The 18,900-nt window shown below is 43.7% G+C and overlaps 1 protein-coding gene across 1 annotated transcript in view; it reads right to left on the bottom strand.

The window, feature by feature from the left end:
• Positions 1 to 13,707: 13,707 nt before the first annotated feature.
• CENPC (centromere protein C) overlaps positions 13,708 to 18,900 on the bottom strand; it is a 60,231-nt gene continuing 55,038 nt past the window's right edge. The window contains exon 19 of the mRNA XM_026653328.2: positions 13,708 to 13,972. Coding sequence (XP_026509113.1) covers positions 13,930 to 13,972 — 43 coding nt within the window. The 3' untranslated portion in view covers positions 13,708 to 13,929. The remainder of the gene's footprint in view (positions 13,973 to 18,900) is intronic.

Here is an 18,900-nt window from a genome sequence, read left to right as displayed (position 1 = left end):
GGTCAGAGGATGATCGCTTTTGGGTATAAGGCGAAGTCTGGCCCATACTCCCTGCCTGCCCGTTTTGGCACGGCTCTACTGTCCCACTGTCAGCTGCAGATTGTTAGGTTATCAAAGAGGAAGACTAGCGGGGAGAGTGCCCCTCAAATACAGGTGTGTGTGTGTGTGTGTATTCCAGCACATGCTTCATTACCCACACCACAGGCAGGTGAGAGCCCTGGAGTCAGAATGGAGGATAAGGGAACGTCTGACGCAATACCAAAGGAGAAAGCCATCAAACTGTAATTGTGTCCACCTAGTCCTATCACTCTGCCTACGCACAATAAAAAAAACTCCCCCATCCTCTCAATTCCTCACATTATCAAGCCGGTGGTTCTGTGAATTCTAGCTAGGTGTCTCACACACATACAGGGTACAAAATCCAATTCAGAATAGTTGGCCAAGGGATAGCTTTCATATGATACCCAATAATTATTTCGTTAAAACTGCTTATTACCCGTGAAACACGAATCTTGTTTTTGCGAGAGCTGAGTCCCAAGAGAAAGCAATCAGACCATAGCACTCCAGTGTACTTCAATCCAGTGCAAACGATATAGTGGCCTACGGGAGTGGGCAGATCTGATTTAAAACCAGATTAGACAACAGCACTGGAAAAACATACTGTATTGGCTAATCCTGAACTGCAAGGTGCATGGTTAAATGTGATCTCAAGTAATAAATCTCTTCCTTCTCTATCGGACAACACAGCAGTCCTGAAGTCTCACCTGGTGTGCTAAAAGGAGTGAAGTGTTTATCTCGATCACACCGCAGCGTGCCTCAGAGAAGTGCAGCTCCTCCAACAAACATGTTCTGATGGCTCCTCTAGGGATGGCCAATGGCCATTATAGCCCTGTACTATAATTAAGTCTCCTGTGTGCACATGTACAGAGCAGGATAAAGCGTTGGTCATATTCTTGTTTAAACTAAGGCCCTTTTACTCTACTCTGCCAGTGTAAAAGGGCATTTGTGTGAATCAGAATCAGGCCCATAGTCTTGTTTTCTGTGTAATATTACTCAAGAAAATATGCAATGCTTTTAACAAGGGGAAGAATTTCTCTCACTCTGCTAAACACTGCTAAATCTGAAACCAATTCAACCTTCTGCCCTTTTGAGCCCTGTGAAAAGCATTGCTTTGGGCTCCTTACCACTTCTCAATCCCTGCCCTGTCTAGTGGTTTCCGACCTTTCCATGGGTGACAAGAAAAACATGAAGCAACAGGATTGTGATCACTTGAACAACGCTGGAACCACATACTGGAGGAAGGGCCAAGACGGGCTCCCTGCTTCCTAAATGAAGCAGCCATACCTTCTGCTTTAGTTCAATGCATTGATTTGACCCAAGTAATAGAGAATCTGTTTCCTCTTTTAAGAGTTGCTATCCATGGAAGAGATTTTCAAAAGTGCCTAAGGGACTTAGAAGCACAAATTCCCATTGACTTTCAATGTTTAAGGGACTTAAGCCCATAAATACCAACGAAAGAGCCTTACGCTCTTTGGAAAATCTTCCCCTAAAATGTACAGAAATGTAGAAAACCCTTGTCTATTGAACTTAGAAAACAGTTTAGATATTCGTGTTTGCCGTTGCTTAGTGCTAGCACAGTGGTGATGAGGGTAGACAGAAGGCAGGCATTCCTGCTGCGTGGCTCCTTTGGATCTGCCATCAGAGAAGAATGGTCAGGACAACCCCTCATTCTGTCAGCAATTAAGTGCATAAACCGCACCAGTTCTGAGATCTCTAGTCAGCTACCAAAGAAAGGGCGCTGGGCTGTGTCCATGCCACTGCTCAACTGGTAGTTCCTTTTCAGCCGAAAAGAAGAAAAACGTAATTGCTTTCTGCACTGCAACAGGACTAACAATATCACATTGCAATGAACAGCAAAGCCCATTAATAAACATGCAATGCTGGGGGGAAATTCCACTGAACTTCCTCCAGCTCATTAAATCCGTAGTCGTTTGATGGGCATTAAACAAAAGTGGGAGGCCGAGTGCAGAGCTGGTGTGGCTGGCAAACAAACAGACAGACCTCACCGCATCCACCAAGGAAAAGAAAAGCAATTACATATGACATTTAAAAAACAGATCATTAAAATATTTCATGAATAATTGGTTCGGAATAAAACAAAGGGAACGCGGCACTCACTTCTCCACAGAATGGAATTAAGAAGAACATTTTTATCAGTGAGGGTAATTAAACACTGGAACAGATTACCAAGGGATGGGACAGGTTCTTCATCATTTGGAGTCTTTAAATCAAAAATAGATGTCTTTCTCAAAAATATGCTCTAGTTCAACCACAAGTTATGAGCTCCACACAGGAATCACTGAGTGAAAATCCATAGCCTACATTATGCAGGAAGTCAGATTAGATCAAGTGATCTCCGCAGGCAACCACTCTGCCCTTCCCATACTGCTAAGTTGGAGGTGGTCCCATAATAAAATGTCCATGGTGGGACAGCCAAAGGTTGAAAACCCCTCTACTAGATAATCATAAGCTTTAAAAAAAGAAATAGTTACTAACCTTTCCATAACTGTTGTTCTTCGAGTTGTGTTGTACATGTCCATTCCATTGTAGGGGTGTGTGCACTCCAGTGCACAGTTGTCGGAGAGTTTTTCCCTTAGGAGTACCCATCAGGGCATCACAAGCACCTTTGGCTGCCTCGCACACCGTGCACAGACATAAAGGGGAGAGCTGCTCCGGACCCCTCTCAGTTCCTTCCTACCAGCAAGACCCCGACAGACAGGGGAAGGAAGGTGGGTCATGGAATGGGCATGCACAACACACCTCGAAGAACAACAGTTACGGAAAGGCTAATAACTGTTTCTTCTTCAAGTGATTGCACATGTCTGTTCCACTGTAAGTGACTCAAACTGTCCCAGCTGGAGCGGGGGCTTGGAAACTATTTGAACAGGGACTACAAGTCCATCAGTCGAAATTTAGCATTGTCTCTAGCTTATTAGGAGATAGAGTAGTGAAAAGTAAACGTATGACATGATGACCAGGTTGCCACGTTGCAAACATTTAATATGGGAGCATGACCTGGACAGGACACAGAGGCTGCTTGGGACCTAGTCAAATGACCCAATGCTCTATCCAGAGACTTCACATTAGCCAGTTGGTAACATAGCTGAATACAACTGGATATCCAAGACAAACTCCTTTCAGTGGATACAGAACAGCCCTTCATTCTGTCTGCCAATGCAATGAACAATTGAGTCAAAGATCTGAAAGGTTTAATACGGTCTAAATAAAAGCTAAAGTTCTTCTAACATCTTGCGTATGCAGCCTCTCCTCACCTTTATGAGCATGAGGCCTTGGGAAGAAGGTCAGCAAGAAGATTGTTCGGTTAATATGAAAACTGGAAAACACCTTGGTAAGAAACTTTGGGTGACGACGAAGGTAAACTTGGTCTGTATAGAAAACAGTGTATAGAGGATTTGATACTAATGACTTCAATTCTCCCACTCTCCTGGCCAACATACTGGCCATCACAAATGCCATTTTCACAGAAAGGTGCACCAGAGAGCAGATCACTAGAGGCTCAAAGGTAGCGGGGGAGCGGGACCCACCAGTGTCATCAGGACTAGATTCCGGCTCCATGGGGGAATAGGATTCTGCACCTGTGGAAATAGTCTGGAAATAGTCTGTCCAGGCCCTTTAAAAATCTTACAGACATCAGACTGGAAAACAGAGAGGGGTTATCAACAGGTGGGTGGAAGGCCAAGACAGCCTCTGGGTGCACTCTGAGCTGATCACCAATCCTTGATGTTTTAGGGACTGAAGATAGTACAGCATGTGCTGAATAGAAGTGAGGACTGGGGAAGCCTCTTTCAGTCTTGACCAGACACAGAACCTCTTCCATTTAGCCAGGTAAATACTCCTAGTTGATGGTTTTCTACTATCTAGCAGCACCTCCTGAACTTCCCTAGAGTAGTACTCCTCCTCCCATGTTAATCATGAAGCCTCTAGGCTGTCAGGTGAAGGGTCATAGATAGACTCATAGACTTTAAGGTCAGAAGGGACCATTATGATCATCTAGTCTGACCTCCTGCATGATGCAGGCCACAAAAGCTGACCCACCCACTCTTGGAATAATTCTCTCCCTTGACTCAGCTGTTGAAGTCCCCAAATCATGATTTAAAGACTTCAAGTCGCAGAGAATCCTCCAGCAAGCGACCCCTGCCCCATGCTGCGGAGGAAGGCGAAAAACCTCCAGGGCCTCTGCCAATCTACCCTGGAGGAAAATTCCTTCCCGACCCCAAATATGGCGATCAGCTGAACCCCGAGCATGCGAGCAAGATTCTCCAGCCAGACCCTCCGGAAAAAAGTTCTCTGTAGTAACTTTTAATATCCCATCATTGATCATTGTTACTAATTACCAGCGATGGCACATTATTGACCTATTGACTAAAATCACGTTATCCCATCAAACCGTCCCCTCCATAAACTTATCAAGCTTAATCTTAAAGCCAGAGAGGTCTTTTGCCCCCACTATTTCCCTCGGAAGGCTGTTCCAGAACTTCACCCCTCTGATGGTTAGAAACCTTCGTCTAATTTCAAGGCTAAACTTCCCGACGGCCAGTTTATATCCATTTGTTCTCGTGTCCACATTAGTACTGAGCTGAAATAATTCCTCTCCCTCCCTGGTATTTATCCCTCTGATATATTTAAACAGAGCAATCATATCCCCACTCAGCCTTCTTTTGGTTAAGGTAAACAAACCGAGCTCCTCGAGTCTCCTTTCATACAACAGGTTTTCCATTCCTCGAATCATCCTAGTGGCCCTTCTCTGTACCCGTTCCAGTTTGTATTCATCCCTTTTAAACATGGGAGACCAGAACTGCACACAGTACTCCAAATGAGGTCTCACCAGTGCCTTGTATAACGGAACCAGCACCTCCTTATCCCTACTAGAAATACCTTGCCTAATGCATCCCAGGACCGCATTAGCTTTTTTCACGGCCACGTCACATTGCCGACTCATAGTCATCTTGCGATCAACCAGGACTCCGAGGTCCTTCTCCTCTTCCGTTACTTCCAACCGATGCGTCCCCAGCTTATAACTAAAATTCTTGTTAGTCATCCCTAAATGCATCACCTTACACTTCTCACTATTAAATTTCATCCTATTACTATTACTCCAGTTTACAAGGTCATCCAAATCTCCCTGCAGGATATCCCGATCCTTTTCCGAATTTGCAATACCTCCCAACTTTGTATCATCCGCAAACTTTATCAGCCCACTCCTACATTCGGTTCCGAGGTCAGTAATAAATAGATTAAATAAAATCGGACCCAAACCGAATCTTGAGGAAGTCCACTGGTAACCTCCCTCCAACCTGACAGTTCACCTTTCAGTACGACCCGCTGAAGTCTCCCCTTTAACCAGTTCTTTATCCACCTCTGGATTTTCATATCGATCCCCATCTTTTCCAATTTAACCAATAACTCCTCATGTGGTACCATATCAAACGCTTTACTGAAATCGAGGTATATTAGATCCACCGCATTTCCTTTATCTAAAAAATCTGTTACTTTCTCAAAGAAGGAGATCAGGTTTGTTTGGCATGATCTACCTTTCGTAAAACCGTGTTGTAATTTGTCCCAATTGCCATTGACCTCAAGGTCCTTAACTACTTTCTCCTTCAAAATTTTTTCCAAGACCTTGCATATTACAGATGTTAAACTAACAGGCCTGTAGTTACCCGGGTCACTTTTTTTCCCCTTCTTGAAAATAGGAACCACATTAGCTATTCTCCAGTCCAACGGTACCACCCCCGAGTTTACAGATTCATTAAAAATTATCGCTAACGGGCTTGCAATTTCTCACGCCAGTTCCTTTAATATTCTCGGATGAAGATCATCCGGTCCACCCGATTTAGTCCCGTTAAGCTGTTCGAGTTTGGCTTCTACCTCGGATACGGTAATGTCAACCCCCCCTCCTTTATTCCCATCCATCACGCTGCCACTATTCCTGAGTCCTTCATTAGCCTCATTAAAGATCGATGCAAAATATTCGTTTAGATATTGTGCCATGCCTAGATTATCCTTAATCTCCACTCCATCTACAGTCTTAAGTGGTCCCACTTCTTCTTTCTTTGTTTTCTTCCTATTTATATGGCTATAAAACCTCTTACTATTGGTTTTAATTCCCCTCGCAAGGTTCAACTCTACACGGCTTTTGGCCTCTCTCACTCCATCTCTACATGCTCTGACCTCAATAAGGTAGGTTTCTTTGCTGATCCCTCCCATCTTCCACTCCTTGTACGCTTTCTGTTTTTTCTTAATCACCCATCTGAGACGCTCGCTCATCCAGCTCGGTCTAAATCTCCTGCCTACGAACCGTTTTCCCTTTCTCGGGATACAGGCCTCTGACAGCTCCTGCAACTTCAACTTGAAATAATCCCAGGTGCCTTCCGCCTTTAGATCCATAAATATGTTAGTCCAATCTACTTCCCTAACTAGTTGCCTTAATTTATTAAAGTTAGCCCTTTTGAAATCGTAAACCTTAGTCTCCGATTTAATTTTGTTAATCCTTCCATTTAGTTTAAACCGAATTAGCTCATGATCACTCGAGCCAAGGTTGTCCCCTACAACCATTTCCTCAACGAGGTCCTCACTACTCACCAAAACCAAATCTAAAATGGCATCCCCCCTCGTCGGTTCAGCAACTACTTGATGAAGGAATTCATCAGCTATCAAGTCTAGGAACGTCTGAGCCCTATTATTGTTACTAGCATTTGTTCCCCAATCTATATCTGGGAAATTAAAGTCTCCCATGATCACACAGTTCCTATTAGTATTTACTTCCCTAAAAACATTAAAGAGTTCTCTGTCCATATTCAGGCTAGATCCCGGCGGTCTATAGCACACCCCAAGCACTATCTCAGGGGAGGCTCTAGTAGTTCTTTTACCCAGTGTGAGTATTGCCCAGACAGACTCCGTCTTATCCATTCCATCACTTATTATTTCTTTACAGTTTATCATAGATGTGATCATAGAATATCAGGGTTGGAAGGGACCTCAGGAGGTCATCTAGTCCAACCCCCTGCTCAAAGCAGGACCAATCCCCAGATAGATTTTTACCCCAGTTCCCTAAATGGCCCCCTCAGGGATTGAACTCACAACCCTGGGTGTAGCAGGGCAATGTTCAAACCACTGAGCTATCCCTCCCCCCATAAAGGCAAGTGTGGAGATATTGGGGAATGAACCCAGGGCCTCATACATGCAAAGCATGCGCTCTACCACTGAGCTACATCCCCAGATGTAGATTGGGATGTAGGAGGTGGCCACGATTCTGTGAAATTAAGTCTGCATGAGGTGGGAGTGGCAGAGGAGGACTAGCTGAAAGGGCTAAGAGCTTTGAAAATCAGTGCAGACAGGGCCAGGCTGGGGCGATCAGTATAAGATGAGCCTTGCCCTGCTAGACCTTGCACAGAACTCTGGGCAGAAGAGGGATTCGGGGGGAGGGGGAGCATACAGGATTTCCTCAGAGCATGGCAGTAGAAAAGCATCCATCAATGAACCCGGGCTGTGGCCCGTTCGGGAGAAAAGCTGGTGACATTTTCTGTTGACTTACGTTGCAAACAGGTCCACTCGGGATGCTCCCCAGAGTTGGAAAAATAGATCTGATGTCTGGGCACAGGGATCACTCGTGGTGCTTGATAAACAACTGCTCAGATGATCTGCCAGTCTATCCTGGGCCATTGAAAGGTAAGCCGCTTCCAGAAGTATAAAGGCGGCAACGCAGCAGTTCCAAAGTAGAATGGCTTCCCGGCAAAGCAACAAAGATCAGGCACTGCCTTGTTTGGCATAAAACAATGCTGTTGTATTGTCAGTCAGAACTCTCAAGTTCCTTCTCTTAATGTGGGGAAGGAATGCCATGCAAGCTGATCAGATAGCTCACAATTCCCTGACATATATAGGCAGACTGAGATCTTGGGGAGAGCAGAGACCTTGCTTCTGCAGGAGATCTAAGGGAGCCCTCCAAGGCAGCCACAGCTAAGGTAAGAGATTGTTGAAGTGGGGAGCAGGGAACTCCCTTGCAGACATTCCCAGATCTGTCCACCAATCCAGGGACAATAACATTCGAATTGGAATGTGAACTATTATGTCTATGCGGTGCTTCCTTGGTGCATACACCTCAGCCAGCCAGCCCTGCAACAGTCTGAAACATAGCTTGGCATACTGGACTACATAAGTGCACACTGCCACATGCCCCAGCAGCCTGAAGCAGTTTCTTACTGTGGTGGGGGGGATAAATTTTTAAGTCTAGAATGATGATTTGTATCGTCTGAAACCTCGCCTGTGGTAGTAACGCTTTGGCTCTCATGGAATCCAGGACTACTCCAGTAAATTCTACTTTCTGTAGAGAAGACGGGACTGACTCCTGTGTTGATCAACAGGCCAAGCCCATCCAATGTGGAACAGATTAGGTCTAAGCTGGACAACACCTACGACCTGGATCGACCTTTTATTAGCCAGTCATACAGATACGGAAAGACGTGGACTTCTGACCGCTGAAGGAATGCTGCTGTGAATACATGAAGGGCAGCACTGTGAACTGATAGTGGGAACTCACTGATAGTGAATCTTAGAAATTTTCTGTGGCTCTGATGAATTACCTGGTGGAAATAAGTGTTCCTTAATTTAAGAGCAGCAAACCAGTCCCCCGGCTCCAGGGAAGGAATAATAGAAGCTGGAGTGACTATCCAGAATTTTGATTTCTTTAGGAACTTCTTTAACTCTCTTACATCTAAAATAGGCCTAAGACCCCCTTTGCTTTCGGGATCAGGAAGTATCAGGAATAAAAACCCTTTCCCTTGAGCAATAGAGGGACCTGATTTATAGATCCCACAAGAAGCAGCAATTGTATTTCTCGCAACAAGAGTTTCATGAGCGGGGTCCCTGAAGAAGGATGGGGAAGGGGATGGGAGGAGGGGTAGAATTTGAAGGGTGTATCCCACTTCTACCGGATGCAAGGAAACTCTGTATTGAGGGGGAAACATCCATGGTTTCCTAAATGGCCTCTGATACAGTACCGGTCTCCAACTGTGTGCAGCCCAAGAGTGTTTTCGGTATGCCCCATGCTGGAGCTGAGGCTGAAACCAAGGTGGGGAGGTACTGTATGCCGATTGGTGGGAGCAGTTACACTGACACACATAGGAGCCCACTTCTGACTCTGAAGAGCCATACTCATCGGTACCGGAGAGGCAGGCTCAGAATCAGAAGGGGATCATCTGCGGCTTTCCCTTAGACGGTACCATCTTAAGTGGTAGGCTAACGGCTGAATCCGCTGGTCTCAGGTGATGAGGTGGTGAATCTGCTAGTGTCAGTACTTGGGCGCCAATGCCAGGCAAGACCCCTGGAACCGTCGGTGAAGGTGGTACTGAGAGTCAATCTCTCTCTCTCAGCCTCAAAGGCCTCAGGATTACATGGAACCAGGAAAGTGTTAGAGCCCTGTGGTACCAGTCTGAAGCGATACTGACGATGGCACTTCAGATGTCATCTAAACAGGCCTGTGCTGGGCTCTGGAGTCAATTAACGCCCCTGCACTCCCGAGACTGCCTCCTTTTTGAGTTCACAATTTGAGCTCAGTCTCTGAGTACCTGGTACCGAGCCTGACTTGCAGTGCTGCCTCTTTGGCACCAATTACACTGGTCTGCCCCTTGGATCAGCAAGGCCAGAGAAGCCCTGGTAACTGATGCTGCAGCACTCAGGATCTGGGCCAAGGAGGACAGTTTTGATGGATGCTGGAGTGCGGATTCCAGACTCAGATATTTAAGCCTGGCTGCCCTGTCCTCCTTCGAATGGGGCTTAAAGCCCTTACAGAAGTTGCATCTGTCATTTACCTGAGCCTACCCCAAGCTCTTAAGCCAACTGGGATGTGGGTCACTAATAGGCATTGCCTTAACACAAGAGTGGCAGGGCTTGAAGCCCGGAGAGCACGGCATATCTCCGGTACCAAGACTGGTACTCAAACTAGGTGCCAGAGACGCACAATTTTTTTTAAAAACTAAGCTGGACTAACTAAACTACTCTAACTACACAGAATCTTTTACAGTACTAGAAGAGAATTGCAGAGGCAAGAATGGGAGCTCCAACAATCATCCCAGGAGACAGAAAGAAACTAAGAGAGCTCAGGAGCAGTTTGACTCTTTATGCCTGCACATGGTGTACAAGGCAGCAGAGGGTGCTTGTGCCACCTCGACAGGTACTGCTAAGGAAAAAACTCTCCAACAACTGGCACTGGAGCACAAACACCTACAGTGGAATGGACATGTGCAATCACTCAAAGAAGAATCTATACATCTAGATCCCAGATAGCTTTTAGTAAACCTGATTAACTCTGCTCTCTAATTAGAAACCACTACACCAAGGGGCTATCGTGCAGATTTGAAAGGGACAAATTGAGCAGTTAAGTTCCATGTTAGTGGAACATTGTAAGCGCCTTGATTTTGCTGAGTGATCAGTGATATTTTAGTTATTTATTTTTTTAATAAAATGCTATTTAGGAAAATTGGATCTGCTTGTATGACCACTGTATTATGACAAGAATATCTGCTTCCAGTAACTAAGCACAAACAGCACTACTATAGGATGATCATAAAATGCCCTGCATTACAGCATTAGAGTTGTGAGAACATACGGCTTTGCAAAGGTTAATCCTTAATAGTATCTAAAAGGGAGGGAGGGGAGATGAAACCAAATGCAGAAAGATGCTAGACAGGGGAAGAGTCAGACCAAGGTTATAATATTCTGTTAAGGCAGCTGATACACATCTGAGATGGATGTCTGAAAAAATGTGAGCAGTACAGGAGATCAACATGCACAATACTGGATCACAAGATCAATTTTGTTGGACTGCAGTCCTACTGTGAGATTTATGACTGGATCTAATCAGCATAGGAAATGCATGTTCAGATTTTTCAGGTCATAGTAGAGAGCAGAGACCTGCATATGAGATCTTGTAGTCCACCCCCCTACAGTGCAGGACTGTTCCCTGGAGTATATTCCCCAGTGCTTTGACCAAGCCTTGATAATTAGACACTAGATAATGGACAAAATTTTCAAACATGCCTATATGACATTCCATTTTCAGATGTGATTTAGGGGTTGTCTTCAGGGCAGTGTCAGTTTGAGCTATAATTCAAATTTTGCCCTTAACCCGACTCCCGTTCACACACACAAGTCTCTAGCTCAAGTTAAGTGGTGCTTTAAGCTCAAGCTAGCTATCCCATCCAAGGGGATTCAGCAGGGATTGGATGGAACTCCAGTGCTGCTGAAGCTCGAGCTAGTAATGCAGTGTGGATGTTACAATAATTCACCAGCTGCTAATCCAATCACTGTGCAGCTCCACTGTCGTTTTGCAGTGTAGTTACTGACTCCCCTCTCACTTGAGCTTGGCTAGATCCAGTGGAGTAACTTGAGTGTACTAACTGAACTGTTGCGGTGAATTGCAATGTGATTTAGGGAGACAAGATGGGTGAGGGAATACCTTTTATTGGTTTCCCTGACCTGAAAAAGATCTCTGTGTAAGCGTGAAAGTTTCTCTCTCTCGCCAACAGAAACGGATCCAATAAAAGAGGTTACCTCCCCCACCTTGGCTCTCTAATATCCTGGGACTAACAGGGCTACAACAACATTGCATACAATGGGACTTAGGCTAATTTTGGAACTGGGAATTAAACGCTTTTGAAAATGCTACCCTATGGGAGTACGTTAACCCCTTAGTGAACGAACTGATTTATTGTGATTTGATTTAGTCAGCTTTGAAAACACCATCACCTATCCTTATTTTACTTTCCATAATTCCTTACTTTTAAGTTCTATTTTGATCAAAAAACATCGGAATTCTTGATTCTGTACGTTGGATAAGCAACCCAAAATTCAGCGAATTCATCAGAACACAATACTTGTAATAGGTCTATTAAAATTACTTCAGCTCATGGGTGCTGTATATTTTCACACGAGGAAGTCACCCCAGCTCTTTCTCCAATTTTCTATAAGGTGTACACTTACTTTAAGCAAGGAGCCAATTCTCCACCTGTGTGAGAGATCCAGATCTCAAAGCTAGGCTCTAAGAAATAAAGCACATCCTCAAGTAGGCGTGATTCTTCACCACTGAAGTCCATGGGAGTTTTGACAGTTACTTCAGTGGGAGTGAGATCAGGATCTAACAGCACTGAAACAGCCTTAGCCAGAATTATGCACTGAAAGATTCTAGCTGGCAGGATGCCAACACAGATTTTCCTGTGCAGTGTGAATGGGGGTGATCTGGGTACTAGTTAGAAAACCTTGCCAAAGGCCAGATTCCCACAAGCTTCTCTACATCAGTTTTATATAGTGGTGTGTAGCAGAGGTCACCCTGTTCAGGGAAACTTTCCTCTCTTTTCCCCCCATTCCAAAAGCTCTAAGGTTTCTCTCTCTCTCCCCCTTTCCCCCCCGGTACATCTACACTGCAATCTTGGGCTGTGACTGCAGCTCACACAGACATACCGACGCTAACTTGGATTAAGCTAGAGCGAGTACCAAAGCAGTGAAGCTGTGGCAGTATGGGCTTCAGCACAGGCTGTACAAGCCCACCCAGAACCCTATGTAATTATTTCGGTGACTAGTGTGCACTGAAGCCCCTGCTGCTGTGGTACCTGCGCTTGCACAATAAAAGCTAACTCAGGTATATCCACACGAGCTGCAGTCACATTCCTGACTGCAGTGTACATACCCCTAGTTTGTCAGTGCTGCTCCAGACCCCCAGCTTGAATCACTTGACAACACTGCCTCAGCCAAGAGCACCGTCTTCTTAGAAACTAAGAACTGTAAGGATGTTTTGTTTTAAAAACGCAGCAGTATCCACAGCTTACCTGAATCCAATTCAGATTTTAAATGGCTCTGGGGAGACCTACTTTTATGACCTATAGTAAAGATTTCTGAGAAGCTGAGCTTCTTGCTGTGGTATTAATAATAGATCTATGCAGATTGATATTCCTGGGAGATAAAAGGAAAGGAAAAATATTAAAAACTGATGCTTCTGGCAAATGAAAAAACTAATGGACCATATTTTCCTGAGGGGATGGGAGGTGCTTTCATTTTATTTCACTCTGATAACTGTCGGAGACCTGCCATAGTGGGTAATGCTCAGAGATCACTGTCTCCAGCTAACGGAGAACGTCTTGAAAACAAAGGATGCTGAAGGAGATGCAAGTGACCTGTCAGATATTTCAAGATGACAGTAGCGAATGCACAGGATTATGCAACAGGCTCTAACTAAATTTGTAACCCAGCTCAGCAATGGGAAGAATCCTACGACGCTCACCTTTCGGTGTGGGACTCTGGGCTGCTCGTAAGACACATAAGACCACCTGGATTTCAATAGCAATTCAGCTCAGAACTAAAATCACAACAATTACAGGCAGGATTTGCAAAAGCGCTCTCACTGAAGTCAACAATCAAACTCCCTTTGGCTTCAATGGGAGCAGTTAGACCAGTGATGAGCACTTTTGATGAACCCCCTGAAAAGTTTCACCGGTGTAGCTCATATTTTAATGAATGTTACAAGTGAGACGCTGCCTGTTGTCATACAAACATCTGGATTTTTGTGAAGAAACCCCATAAAGTGCCAGAAAATACATTCTTAAATGTGCTATAAAAGTGAAGAATTTAAGGCTCTGATTTACACTATTTACTCTTTATTGATACAAAACCAGAACTGACTTGTGTGACCACAAATGGTTACATAAATTTACAACTTACAGCTGACAAAGAGATCTGTTTCAATGTCCATGAAACAATATATTCCCAGACCTGAAGAGAGTTCCAGCTGAAAAGTAATTATGGACTTCTTTAGACTCCCCCAATATCCAACGTAAGATGATCTCCAATTTGCTGGACAGGCTATGGGGAAGAGGACTCATTTAATGAATGTTCTATAATTGGCCTGAAATACAAAAAAGCATGGAAGTTAGTTTATTCAAACTTTTGCTGTAAGATTTATCTGCTAATTTACTGCTCACCCACTTACCCATACCATTACCTAAAAGCAGCCAGTGGACAGTATGGCAAATTTTATTCATAACAGCAAGGAAACATATTGTCCAGATACAACAGTGATTTTCACAAAAAACAACAATCCCATTTACACTAAAAAAGCAGGTTAGCCTCTACCAGATTAATGAAATCTGTTAAACCTATTCAATTTGACAGCTCCAAGATTTTATGGTTCCCTCAACCACTATGTCAGTTGTCAGTACAAAATCACTCCTTGCTAGGACATTGCATTTTATCTATAAATGTAATTCATTTTATGCTTTATTTTGTTGATTATTGTGACTATGTATTTTGTGTAGTCACAACAAAAATTATTTGAAGAGCAGAAATTACTGTTAGAACTTTTAGTACACATTTCAATGCACACAGTATTCACTCTAGATGCACTATGTTATGTGGGAGGTTGCAACGGGGTGCTGAATTTTCAAACTGCTCTAAAATCCACATATATAATCAGACTGAAAACTGCCATACTAGTTCTAGGCCTGGGGTAGAGTTTGTGGAGCAAGTTTGGAGGCATTTGATCAAAGCGTTCCTAAGATAAAATGACTTATTTAACATTTTAATTTTCTTCTAGTGCTTTTTCGCAGAGAGATCAGGGGAGGGATTTACAGGCATTACCCACAAAACATTTCATTGAACTTCCCCTGCTGAGATCTCGAGTCCAGGACCAAGAACCAGCACCAAAATATAACTACCTAAAATGTATTAGATTTTATTTTTAGTTCTGCAAAGTTGCACGGGGTTGCTATGGGATACGTATGAGCTCTGTTCACCACCACTGTTTCATATGCCTACTGTAGCGGGAGGCAACTTACATGTAAGCTTGCTTTGCAAACGGGAGTTGCAGAGTCACTTCTAAAGCAGCTGGGATTAGAACCCAGGACTCTAATATGAAAGACCCAAGACACTTCAAAAAATTATGGCTGAATGTGCCAGAGCTGAATTACCCTATAGCAGTAGTCAGAGGATGTGAGTCTGTGTATTAAAGAATTCAGGATGTTCAAGAAATTAAATATGGCCCATGTCCCTGTGGCTGAAACAATGGAGTGAGTGGGGGACAGAGGATTCTGTTCAGTGGTCTACTCCAGACTTCATTTGTGATGTCAGGAAGTCATCTGAACCAGAATTTTTAGAGGTAGTGGAAATCGCCCTCTGGGGTCTGTATGGAAAACACCACTCCACACCCCATGAGAGGCAGGAAAGATGGCCTTGCGTTTAACACACTGGACTGGGACTCAGGACGTCTCAATTCAGTTCCTGGCTTAGCTTTAGTCAATTCACAGTCTCAATGCCTCAGTTTCCAAACCAGAAGGCGATTTTGGCTCTTCAGGAGACTGACCGTTTTGGCTGATTTGATACAAGGAGCTTTCCAAAGCTGCACAGAGATTCTACATTGGGAATCACCCCCTACTCTAAGTGAGGAGCACTCTTTAGAGGTCCTGGAGGGCACCAGGAAGACATAGGATGGACTCTGCAGGTCTGGGGGCCAGTGCTGTGCTTGGTGTAACGTTTTTAGATTAGCAGTGGTTATTAGGATCTGTCTTTTGATGAAATGGGGACACAAAGAGCCATTGTCTTTGCAAGCTCTCCTCAGCATGGGTGACGTTGAAAGCGGATTCTGAAACCTCTCTAAAATCCTTAGAGGTCTGACTAACTGTCCCCTCTCCCTCCCCTTCAGTAATGCATTTCACTTCCAATTCCCCTTCCCACAAATTCCTCCCTCCAGGCACAGCCTCCTCACATGCCCTCCTGAGGTTCACTGTTGCCAGCAGGAACAGACCTACTCTCATTGTGACAGGTGGAGAAGAAACTCAGGACTTCCACTTCCTCCAGGAACAGGGAAGGGGGAAGCCATACAGCCCTTTCCCTCTATCAGGAAACCCCTGAGGTATGCAGCTGCACAGTTCCCAATGAGAAGGGATTCCAGGGCTCCTCTTTTCTGCCACTACTGGGGAAAGGGGAGTGCAGACGACCCACTCCCTAGCTCAACTGGGAGGTGAAGTAGGCACGGCACAGCTCCTCTCCCTCCCAGTGTTGTATCCAGCTTGTAACTGGACTCCTTGCAGCTCCTCCACCACTAGCTTCCTTTCTCCTATTGGTCACTCAACCCCACCGGGTGGGCATGGAGAGGCCAGGAGAAGAGGAGGTGCTGACAGATGAAGAGAACTAGGGAAGCACCTCCTCCTCAGCAGTTGTGCCCTCCCTCACTACCTCAGCTTTCTGGGGGGGCAGAGGGAGGAACAGAGGGTGTAAATTCACTTGCTAAAATGCTTGTTGACATGGAGTTACAATTGCAGGGACAAAACAGGCCCTGTGCTCTTCCAGAATGTCAGAGTTCGAGTCCCAGAACCCAAACAACCTAGAAAAGCTGCAAGGAAATGTAGACTTAAGGTGATGCTTCCCACACAACACAATCACATAACTTAACTCATAGGAATACAAAGAGAAATTGGGAAGGTCACAGTACTTTGCTGTCCCTGCACACAACCCCAAACCAAGACAATTATTCATAGTCCAATTGATCCTCAAAGTGCTCTGTGCATCAACAATCTGAGAAGTATTTGCTGCGTATTGGCAGAGACAACACAAATGGACAAAAAATGCTAAGGGAGACATAAGATGCTGTGACCTTCCTAAGAACACCTCAGGGCAGGGACTACAGGGGTCAGAGATAAGGTTGTGTGAGAACTGTCACCTTAGCACTGCATTGCTTGATTTTTCTAAGGTTTGTGGTTTGGTTTTATAATGTTAACACTGATGGTAAGGCATAGGTAGAGGGACCATATCTTTGCATTCTCTTGTTTTCTAACTTTTGGAACATGATGTTCTGGAAAGGCATAATTTATTCAAATTCTGCATATGAATATTTATAATAGACAAATTGCATATTCACTTGATTCTATTACTTAGAAAAATACTCTAAAAATATATTATATCTAGATATGTCAGAATGACAGTCTTTGGAGAGGGTTCCCCCCCTCCTTCCCACAAAATGCCTATATATGATTTAGGAGCTGGCCTGTGCCCAAATCCCACAAATTTCTGCACAAGCTTAACTTTGCACAAGTGAAGAAGTTTAATGCCATCAATGGAACTATTTATGTATATAATATTAAGCATATATTTAAGTGTTTGCAGGACCAGGGCCCCTAGTTTGTTGTTGTAAAACAGAATATAATAAATTACAAATTAGACTAAGCAAATCCAAGAGATTTAAAATCAAGTTTGGCACTTTGTCGTACACTTACTTAAAATGCAGAAAGGTAATGACATTGAGGCAATAATTCTGATCCCCCCAAGTGGATAAATTACAAAAACAGAATTGGATTGTTTTGAGGAAAACTGCAGTGCAAACTGTATTATTGCTATAGTACACATTTAATTCCCCCCCCCCCCCCCCATTTTCTGTCAGGTTCAGAAAGCAAAACAGGTTCTTCATTTTGTATCTGGAGAGTGTGGTTAGTCTGTCCATTTAATGATCAAGTCATTTTACTGAAGCAGAAGACTAAATTAATGAAAGTAAAATGACATCTAGCCTAGATTGTGATTGGATGAGACTGATACACCTATACTTTCATTTGGTTTAACTAGGAGGAATCAGACTAGATCACAATGGTCCATTCCTGGCCTTGGAATCTATGAGCTCTAAGGAGATCCTGAGCCAAAAATACAAAAACAAAATAGGAACAAGTAGTAAAACATAAAAGTAAACATTAAACATGATCAAAACTTATTTAGCCCTTAAAATACATTGAGCCTCATTTATAAGTTAAAATATTTGTTCAGCTATGACAGATGGGTATTAACTTATTCCTACAACAGCCACTGTGCCTTAGCTATGAATTTTCATAAAAGTGTACAACAAATTCTAGTTACTCAAAAAGCAAGTGTTTGCATTTACCAATATTAGTAAAATCAGCTACAATAATAATGAGGTGCAGCATGACCTCTGCAATTATCACTTAATTGTACTTTATGGGCCAATACTGGGAGCCTCAGACTTTCCTCTCAAGGTTTGTCCTTCCTTCAGCACTTTTTCCCTGCCAGGCTATATAATTAGTCCTATTTCATAAGCGTAATTGTAAATTTGTTTTGATTAATTAGCCCCAGAGCTGACTTGGCACTTATTGAGACATAAGGGAGGGTTCTTGGTTTATTCAATGGACAGACTACTGCACCCTAGGGGAGTCTCTCCATCAGCAATAAAATTTCACAAATTGTGTTTGAAAAACTTTTCTATATTTAATTAACTTTAATTTCTTTAAATTGCCCATTTTGTGCTATAATGAAGGTGAGGTTAGCATAAAGGAAGGATACAATTTATCAAGTTCAGGTATCGCATTCTGTTGCTTTTATGCAATAATCACCAGGTGAACCCTGCCTTTTGGGTTGTTGATGAAAAAACTCATTGCTCCTACATGAGTAATGTAAGAACCACTGGAAACCCAGGACAGGGATTTAAGGTACCATGGTGGCTATGTTCTGTTGATAATGGCAAAGGAAATATTTCACTTGCACAATCAAACTGTGTTCTGCTCTTCCATTTCAATAGACAAAGTTCCATTCAATGGCATATTTGACTTTGAAGCATCTAAAGAAACTGTTTTTCTGCAATCTTACCATAACACCTTCTACCACGTTACTTAACTCTTGATAGGGTGACCAGATGTCCCGATTTTATAGGGACAGTCCCATTTTTGGGTCTTTTTCTTATATAGGCTCCTATTACCCCCCACACACACACCTCCGTCCCGATTTTTCACACTTGCTGTCTGGTCATCCTAACTCTTGACAATGTTTATACTTTACTCTAAA

Source organism: Terrapene carolina, unplaced genomic scaffold (genome assembly GCF_002925995.2).
Source record: "Terrapene carolina triunguis isolate 2854851 unplaced genomic scaffold, T_m_triunguis-2.0 Scaffold136, whole genome shotgun sequence".
Taxonomy (NCBI): Eukaryota; Metazoa; Chordata; order Testudines; family Emydidae; genus Terrapene; species Terrapene triunguis.
This window is presented reverse-complemented; position numbering and strand designations above follow the sequence as displayed.